This window comes from Phaethon aethereus (genome assembly GCF_964289735.1).
Source record: "Phaethon aethereus genome assembly, chromosome: 25".
Classification (NCBI taxonomy): domain Eukaryota; kingdom Metazoa; phylum Chordata; class Aves; order Phaethontiformes; family Phaethontidae; genus Phaethon; species Phaethon aethereus.
This window is the reverse complement of record NC_138601.1, coordinates 5,694,158-5,704,012: the sequence shown is the minus strand read 5'-3', so window position 1 is coordinate 5,704,012 and position 9,855 is coordinate 5,694,158. Positions and strand designations below refer to the sequence as shown.

General features: G+C 47.4%; 1 protein-coding gene across 1 annotated transcript; it reads right to left on the bottom strand.

Moving 5' to 3' along the window:
- Positions 1-4,545: 4,545 nt before the first annotated feature.
- PSMB3 (proteasome 20S subunit beta 3) lies at positions 4,546-8,094 on the bottom strand (the record flags this gene model as incomplete). The annotated part of the gene is made up of 6 exons (XM_082010548.1): positions 4,546-5,176; positions 5,783-5,877; positions 6,113-6,290; positions 6,674-6,781; positions 7,148-7,332; positions 7,747-8,094. 6 exons carry the CDS (start codon positions 8,092-8,094, stop codon positions 5,128-5,130), a joined length of 963 nt encoding a protein of 320 aa, XP_081866674.1. The 3' UTR covers positions 4,546-5,127.
- Between the last annotated feature and the right edge of the window lie 1,761 nt (positions 8,095-9,855).

The window sequence follows — 9,855 nt, the reverse complement described above, 5'->3', positions numbered from 1 at the left end:
ATGTGTGTGTGCGTGTGTGCAAGAGTGAGTGTGTGGCACTGCGTGACTTAAGAGAAAACTAATTCTAGGTGCACCCTCCAACAGTCCACTTGACCCAGGTGGAAAAGTGGGTTTTTATGTTACAGAAGTGCCCAGACATAGATTTGAGGGCTTTTTAAAACAAGACAAGTGCATTGTTTCAGCACTGCTCTTTCTAATGACATTTTCTCCTCTCTGATCAAGAGAATCCCATAGGGATATGATATGTGGCACTGTATAAAAGGGGTCGCTCTAGATCACGTTCAGTGGCAGTGAAGCAGTGCCTGATTCCACAAACTACTACTTTTTTGTTGTTGTTGTTGGACTGTCTTTACCAGAAAGACATACAAGCCCTTTTATTTCGCTCTTGGTAGGAATTGGAAGGAAAATAGCTCACCATTTCAAGGATGGAAAATACTACTCTGATAAGGAGGAGTCGCTGAACTTTAGGTAAATTCAGACTGGGACACTTTATATTTTTTGGTTAATTTAAGTAACAAAAACTTTTTTTGTAACTGCACTTGATTTACAAGAAAGACGAGGGAAATGAACATCTACCAAAGATGATTGCTTAAAAAGATGTAACTCCTAGAAACTAAAAAAAAACAGTGTGAGAAGTAGTAGAGGCATTGAACAACCTCAGATAATAATGTGCTCGGACCCATTGTGTTTTAAATTGGCCAGCTATGAAGATTTCTTAAAAGAAAAGAGAAAAAAAAAATTGTACCTGTAGATATGGGATAGTATTTGACTATCTGGAACATTTCCCTGTCGCACCTCAGTCAGGAATTGCCGTGTCTCTTAGATTACAGCTTCACATTGCAGTTCTGCCAGTGTTAATCTAGCTAATGTTCAGTCTTCCTTACTTGCCCAATCTGCAACAGGTACTTGAATTTGTTTCCTGACAGAGGTTCTTTGGTTAGTTGGTTTATTTTTTAAATGGCAATGTGACTTGCACACGAAGGAATTGGACTTGCTACCAGTGGGGAGTGCTGGGAGCTGTGACTGTGGAGCAAGTTCCACTGCTCAAGAGGACTCAGGACTTGAGCTGTGATTCTTTTTACTCTTCTCTGCTCCATACCCCTCTCTAGAGCGACAGTCAAGGAGTGGGAATGTTTCAACACTTGCGCCAGATTATTTCCCCCCCCAAGGAGTTGGAACTGATTTGCGTGACTGAATAACGTCCTGTTTTGTCTCCAGAATGCTTGTAATATTTTTCACAGCCAAGCTTGTCAGACTTGCTTTGGGTTTTGTTAGCTCTGCTGCACAACAGTTACAGATCTTTTAGTTCTTTTTTTAATTTTCTTTTTCTTTTTAAGCAGGATTTAGCGTTTTGAACAAACCTCTTGCTGTTGAAACATGTTGCTAATCTGCCTTGAAACTGTTTTCACATATGCCTTTGTTTCGGGAATAAGCTGTTTCGAATGTCTGTCCTGTGCTGTAACGCGTGCTACAGTTTGCTGTGTGGAATTTGGTCCTTTTGAGAGATAACTGGTGCTCATCACATCCTGGTAATTTCCCTAGACTAACGCTAGCTCTGGTCTGGATTCTGAATGTGGGCTTGGGTTTTTTTATGTTCATACCCACATTCATGATGGGAATCCGACAGGTCTCAACTTTGAGGAGGACAAAAGGGGGCTAAAGTTTCAGCCCATGAGTGCACTGTAAATAGAGTCTCTAAGAAATCAAAAATTAATATTAGGGGTCTATGAATCTTTTTATTTGTTCATGGGTTCCCTTTCACATGGGACAAATTTCTTCTGCCACTGTAGTCCAGTGTGATGTGGGGGCTAACATCTTGTCCTGGAGGCTGAAGAGTCTCCTGTCTTAAGGTGTGTAGCTGGAAAAGCCCCAAAACAAATGCAGCTATGAGAATACTTTAAAAAGGGGAGGACTTAGAGGGTATCATCAGCTTCATTTTGTGGGCATTATATTGGTTGCTTTTCTCTTAAACAATAAGCACTTAAGTTTACTATCAATTAGAAATTAAATACCAATCACTTTCTATTCTTGACAGTTTTAAATATCTGCATTGAATCTGCAACTTTGGCCTGGTAAGTTTGCCATTCTCATTTTGGGAAACTAGCTTGTACCTTTTAAACTGCTTATCTTTAAATCGTGTATTTAAAAAAAAAAAAAAAAAGAGAAAAAACGGGGAGGAAGAAAGAAGGAAACTAGTGAACTGCAGACATCCTGCAATGAGACACTACAAAACAAACAACCCAAAGAAAGTAGAAGAATGAAGCTTGCATAACTAGGAGCAGCAGTCTCATTCACTGAATTTCATGAACAGGAATGAAATTTTTAGAAGTTAGTTCCTGCAGCAATCTTTAAAGAGGTGATGATACTAAGGGCTTAAGAGCAGTTCACTGTATTTTCTTATTCCACTCCAAAGAAACTCCTGCTAGAATTAAATTGGCTGTCTCTGGCTCAAGTGATATGAAAAGCCCCATAAACTCTATTCACTTTAGCACTTCCCCAATTCTGCCACTTCTGTCAAGTTGCCATACTGTGTGTATTAAAGTAATTAAATGCAATTTTCTCCCTCAACGGTGTATTACCCAGGTATGTAACTTTGTTTAACGTAAGCATTTTGTATATTGTTTACATTTTGAGAGGTAGCATTATGTTAAAAATGCTAATTTTTGTTTCTAGACAGTATTTTTATTACCAGAATAAGAAGTAAAGCTGCAAATATTTGATTTGTTTTTAAAAGGGACTTTTTTGTTTTGTTTTGGTTTTTAATCTTGTTTTAGGTCACTTTTTTAACTCAAGTATTTAAGAGGAAAACCCAGCCCTTTCAATTCTGGTTTTACAGCTGCTTGTGCTAGTTTGTTGTCTGTTTCTGGTGTGAATTTAGTTCTAGTTTGCTGAATGTAGATATTTCTGTCTGTAGCATGTACTCTGCAGAACACTTGACACTGAAGTGCATTTGACTGAAAACCACCCTCGGCTGAAAGAGTTGCAGTAGGTAGGCAGATCACTTGCAGGATTTTTCAAGAAATTGCAGTGCAATTCTTTGATTAACTGGAGTTTCCAAAACAAAACAAAACAAAACCAACTTAATGTGCAGTGTCTCTCTCCAGTGCCCGAAGGCAGGGTGAGTTTGTGTGAGAAGTGAGCTGCAGAATCTGTATTCCTGCCTGTACAGAGGGTGTCTCTCTTTCTGAACACAGGCCTGATCTGTCAAAATTTAAGAACTAAAAACCGCTTTGAACCTAGAACTTAACATCTTCCCTGTTGAGATAGCTCCTACAGTGTAAATAAGAGTGGGAAAGGGAAGGCAGAGTGCAGAGTCACGGTTTGGATGCTGTTCTGCTCCAATAGTGCAATAAAAAACACTCGAGAACGTGTTGGGTCACCCTTTAACGCGTTCTGCAGGTACCAAGGCAGCACCCACACTTCGTGTCAGCTTTGGTGTCTGTGCTAGGAGGAGGGCCTGGTGTTTGCTGTATGTAAGAAAGAAGAATGTCAGCAGGAGTCCACTTGGCACAGCAAGGGGGAGCGGCGGGATCTTTCTCGCTGGTCTCTGACCTGGTGTTAATTAAAAAAGCCATGATCATTAAATTCATCACAGGGAGAACTTCTGAGGTAATAGGTGACTCCAGATTTCCTGCATAAACGCAGCTGTACTCCCACATACGCAAATCCCAGTTTTGAATTGGATTATCATCAGCAGCAAGATTAAAACACTCAAGTCTTATTTCCTTTTCTGTGAGGAAATTCCTGCTTTCCCTCCAGAGCACCGCCGCAGCTGCCTTCAGTGGGGACGTCAGCTAGGGCCTCGCCTCTTAGCCCAAGAGGGGGACAGAGCAAGGTTGTGTTGTAGTTCTGGGCCATGTTTGGTAGGAGTTGTGTCTTGGCCTCGATGGACGAATGTCTCCCAGTCCTGTGACTACTATGCAGTCTTTATAGGTGCCTCCCTTTAAGCTGCACAGAGGTCAAAGTGTTTAACCTCGAGGTGGTACAAACCTTTCAGAAGTCAGTGTGTGTGTCCTAAACTTGGTTTGCAACACTGCGTAACTGATCTGAGACAGATCGTCCTTACAATAGCTCCAAAAACAAAACAGCTGTCCTCTCCCATCTGTGTCTTAATGCCCCATTTCAGGTTTGCCTGTTAACTTCCCCTACTTCTGCAGAGCCATTCTCCAGTATCCGTATTAGCCACTACTGATTTTCCTTGCTCTTTGAAATGAGTATCTATCTTGTGTAATAGCGATGGCAAAGCTCGGGGAACCAACTGCTGGTCATCCATCATTTTTAGTGGTTTCAGTTTTCACCACTCGGAAGTTGTGCTGGTCTTTGTTTAGCTGCACAGTGCTAAATGCAGCTGGATTGAGTTGTGTCAAGTGAGCGTATTACACAGAGGTCACAAGGGTGGGCAGGGCTAATCAGTGCAACTGAAAAAATGTGAATAAATTAAGTTTAATCTAAAACAAAAAAAAGCATTCTAGGTTTTTTCACTGCTGTTTTTTAAATAGGAATTTTAAGTCCTCTGTGCTTGTCTGTTTGCTAGGAGCAGTTTGAGACACTGTTACTGTTTTGAAATGCATGCATGTTACAAGATGAGTCTCCAACCAGAGAAAAATAAAATTAAAACTTTGTGTACATCTGTTCCTTACTGCTGTCCTCTTTAAAGTGTTCTGATCATCAGCGGTTACTCCATGAGGTATGTGGTCATTTTAAGTCCTATATTAATCACAAATGGAAAAGTCCTTTTATATGTGCCCGTAAGATTTTTCTTTTTTTTTTTTTTTTAACGTAAGAACTGATTTTACCAAGTCCTGGGTGTGAGAACAAATTAGATCTGACACAAAAAGTTAATACTGCCATACTCACTGAAGGAGATGCTGCTGACTCCCGGGGGCGCAGCTGAAGCTCGGTCACTCACTCATATGGGTGTACTGAGGGAGATCAGTATAGGTGGCTCAGAGAGAAAAGTAAGCTCTGCTACTGTGTAAAACCCAAGGTCCTTCTGATAGCTTTAGACATGAGAACTTAATCCTAGCGTTCAGACTCAAGAAAAGGAAAGTTCACTATAATAGAGAGTTTTATTTAAAAAAGTTACAAGCAGAGTGGGATGTGAAACACATGAGCAGATGTGCTGGGCTAGTCCATGCGAGCTTTCAGGGTCCTGGTGGTGATCTTGTCTTTTTCACTATAGGGGGAAAGAGAGAAGACTATTAGTAAGTCTGCATTTAATACCTGCATACAGATTGTCCCTTCATTAGGAGTTGCGGTGTGCATAGGTAGTTTGTTTGCTAGTGCAGGCAGGATCATCTGAACTTGAAGGTGGCCATTCCAACCGAGTAAACCCCATCCTCCTGCTGCTTCACCTTGGAGGAGCTGTAGTAGGTTCAGTGATCAGCAGTGCAGGGAAACGGCTCCACGAGCAACATAAGCTGCTTCAGACGTTAATGTATCACCCAGCTGTGGCAAAAAGCATCCTCCTGGCCAGTGCTACCCAGATGTGAGGAGTCACACTCCTAAATACCAATGGGAATGCTGCTAGGGAATCCCTATGCAGCAAGAGTCTAACTCTAGGATTAATTTCGCATAGCTCCTGCAGTTCTAGCAACAGCCATGAACTGCAACAGAGAGCAGCCATGAGAAATAGAACTCCTAAAATGGACAAAACGTTACTTAGGATGCTGCTGGAAGGGAGTAGATTAGGGATACCCTGGAAGCCAATGCCTTAACTGATTTTAACATGCAGCTTGTTAAATTCTACCTCTGTTCTGCAGGGGAAGAGAGCAGCACTTACATTATGTGTACTACCACGCCCATTCCAGATATGGCATCTCTGTCCACTGCATTCAACATGGCCTGCGAGATTGTTTCGAAGAGGTGATCGGGTTCCTGAGGAACAGAAGCTATTTTTAGTTGGTGTAAAAATTGAATATTCAACTCATTGGATTTTGTTCAAAACCCAAAGTATCATCCTGCAGGCTGCTATAAGCTTTGTTGTCCTGAGCTCCCTTAGGAAGTACCAAAGGACAGAGCTTTTCATCCAACCCGTGTATCTCACGCTCTCCAGTTAACAAGCAGGAGGCTGAATCCAAGAATCAGAGCTGAGCCTGACTACCTCACTCACCATCTCGGGCTCCCAGAGAGACTCGCACATGCCGTACATCTGCTCGGAGCAGGTGCCGCTGACCACAAAGTCATCGGTTATCATCGGGCAGCCAATCAGGTCTAGAGAGCAGATGAAAGGTTCGTGTGTTACGGGGTCCAGCCCAGCAATGACTGGTTCTGTGTAGTAAGGCCCAAACCTGTGAAGAACAACATTGGATAGAGCAGTCCAACCACCTTGACGCAGTTCCACATCCCACACTAATACCTATATGAGGAAAACATCCCACAGGTGCTTTTGGTGGGGGACCTTTCAGGTCAACCTAGAAGCACCCTCCAATGGTTTTAGCATGGCAAAGAAACAGAAAAAACTTGTACTGCTGCAGGATTATTTTAACAATGCTCCATGTTATTTTGCAAGGAGGTTGAAGATAACATTGCCACTAAAGTCTTCTTTTGCCATGCTACAAAGCAGTCTTTACAGGAGCCCTACTCAGCCTCCCACCTCTCTAGAATCAGATCAACTCCAACAACCACAGCCTTCACTGACATGTAAACAGTGACTCTGTTGTTTGACAGTTACCGTCTCTCATAGAGCAGATTGGAAACCATGCTCATAAAAGTCTGAGGTTTGATCTGCCTGCCTTCCTTCAGCTCATAGAGATTCAGCCTGAACTTCAGTCTCTGGGCACTGCAAGAGATGAAAATCAACATTAAAGCAGACGTAGGTTCCTTTTTCATCTTCACCCAGGTCCGAACTGTTCTACTGGACGCTGACAGATACAGACGCATGCCTGAGGCAGGTAGATATTCCAAATGCCGCTCCTTTTATACCTGAAGTCATTAAGTCTTAGTAGTGATGCAGTCTTAAATCACATGCAGTTTTACTTAAAAATCTCCCAGTGAAGGGAGGACCAAGAAAAGAAGTGCTGGCACCCGCTCCCCAAATAAGCAAAGACCTTTGTGCTCAGTATAAGCTGCCACTTAGTATTTATTGTAAATACGCCTCTTATAGGCTCTGTACAGGAACACAGAGGCGGGCAGTAGTCTCACTTACACCGTCTGCACGTCCGTGGCCAGTCCTGCCAATCCAATATACAGTCTTTCTCCCATAGGGAAAATCTTCTGGAAGTCTGTGGTCACCGTCTGCGCTTGAATTCCAAACCGCCGGTCCGCAGCAATGGCTACACAGTTCTTCCCCTTCATGGCCATTACGGCCCCGCCGTTATAGGACATAATAGACTGGAAAACAGAAGGACAGCAGGTACCGCCGGGGCTGCGGGCAGCGGTTCGCGGCGCGCCTCCCGCCCCGGTGCCTTGGTGAGGCTGGAGGGGCCTCCTGCACCTCAGGACCCCCTGCGCCTGGCCTAGCCCTGCGGCCCCAGCCCAGCGCCGGCAGCCGTCGCCACCCCGGGAGCAGCGGGGAGAAGCCATCACCGCTCTCCCTCGCGGTTTTGGCTTTAATTCTTCCATTGTTAGAGGCCACCCCACAGCGGCTGCTGCCCGCGCCCCCCGGCCTGAGGCACACCCCACCACGGGGACGGGAAAGGCCTCCAGCCCACCCGCCTCCCCCGCGCCGCCCGGGCACCCGCGGGCCTCGTCCTGCCGGGCCCATCTCCTGCCCCGGGCTGCCCCCGGCCCCGTCCCGGCGCTCACCATGGCGCCGGCTGCACAGACACCACCAGACCCCGCACCGCCGCTCCGGCCGCACCGCACACGACCCCGCCGCGCCGCTGCTCCCGCCCCCCGCCTCTTCCCATTGGCGGCCACCGAGGCCCCCCGGCGAACCTCCGCTCGCCATTGGTGATTCGGCTCGGCGGGGCGGAGCTGATTGGTTGCGGCGGAGTTGAGGGAGGGGGAGAAAAATGAAGAGTCATAGTGAGCGGGGCATGACGGGACGGCGGCGGACTGCGCGGGCCGACTGCGCGGGGCGGGGCTGGAACGCAGCTGGAGGGGCGGGGCTCGCACAGCTGGATCCATCGTGGTGCGCAGCTGAATGTGCATGCGGGGGCATGGCACAGCTGGAGGGACATGCAGGGCATGGCACAGCTGGATATGCCCATGGGGGCATGGCGCAGCTCGAGGGACATGCGGCGGCACTGCAGAGGTGGCAGGCGGGTACGGTGATCCCATCACTCGGTGGCGCTGGGGGTCCCCGAGGCCGCAGCCCCTGTGCAGCACCCGTGTGCCCATGCCCGGCGTGACCGTGCCTGGCGTGCCCGTGGCGAGGCCGGGATTGCCGCAGGGTGTCGGGGCTGGGACCTGCCCAGTGGTATCTCCCACCAGCTCGTCCCTATGCGGCCCTGTCGGGGCACTTCGGAAAAGTTGGTCGAACCTGGCTGAATTTAACTACAAACTCCAGGAAACCCATCCCGCACCGGCCCACCACACAGAGCCCTGGTGTTTGTCAGGCCTCGCACACGCACCATCCACTTTTGCACCTCTGGGACCCACGGGCAAAACCCTAAACTCGTCCTGCGGGTCCAGGGACAGGGGGTCTCCTCAGAATAAAAAAAAAAATCTCTTTGGAAAGTGCTGGCACAATAAAGTCAGTCTGTAAAGCAGCAAGTCACGGCACATCCCAGGGAAGGGAAGGGGCCTGGCAAGTCGCTGCGAGGGTATTTTTATTTAGAGAGCAATTGAAAGGGGGATTTGCGCTCTGCAGAGTATTGGATTTTCTTCCCCATCCCCGCTCGCCAGCTCTCCTCTCTCCTGGAGGAGACAGGATTAAATGTTTAATTTAGGGGAGTGATGTTGTGCCAAAGGGAAAGAGATCCATGTGTTTGGAAACGCTCTCAAATGCACAACAGATCAGCCTGCCTGGTTTCAATGAAAACCTCCGACCCGTGCAGGGGCTGTTCATCCGTCCCGGGACCAAGCCCCAGAGGCACAGCCCGTTCCATGGCAGTTGTATTTTTAAAGTATTTTCCATTGTAAAAGGTCTTTCGCAGGAATGAAGTCGGAGGCCACATTCTGTCTGGCAGGAACACTCCACATGCCAGGGAGAGAAGGAGCAGCAGAGCCAGATGGGAATAGCTCCACACGCAGATTTCAGCAGCGCTGGCTGTCTTGGGTGGCAGCGGGGAAGTGATCCCCGCCGGGCACCACTTCTCTCTTCACTTTCCTGTCAGGCTCATGCTCTCGGATCAGGAAGGCAGCAGCAGTCCCTCTCCCTGGCCTGGAGAGCCCCACCGCTTCCCCAGCCCTGGCACTGCTGGCCATGGGAGTATTTTGTGGCCCTGGGCTTTTGAAACAACGGGGATCTTCCTGGCGTGGCTTTATGCCATGCATCAAAACATAAACTTCATTATTTCTGGTATGAAAATAAAATTGGGGCAAGCGGGGAACATAAATAGATTTTACAAGACTTTGTAAGAGACAGGAACTTCAGCAATGCAGATTTTGGACCCCCTTCAGCTTTTTTTTAAGGCAAAATAGGGACTCTGGATGGAGACAGGCTTTCAAGTCTCTGCTCCGTTTTTAATATCCCAACATGTCTTTTCGCTTATGGGAGAAACTGTGGCACAGCGGGGACCGCAGGCTGAGCAGAAATGTTTGTGTTCTGGCACACACTGGGGGCTGGTTTCCCCCTTGCCCGGAGCCTTGGAGAGAGCTGTGAGCCCACGGGGAGCACCAGGGCCACCGGCTATCCTGCCCCTTCACCCCCTCCCAGCTCAGCCCGGTCCTGCGAGCAAAGATAGGCCCGACAGAGCGGGAAGAGTCTCACCAAAGCGCTCTGCAGCTCTTTTGCACAGTGAAAACCCA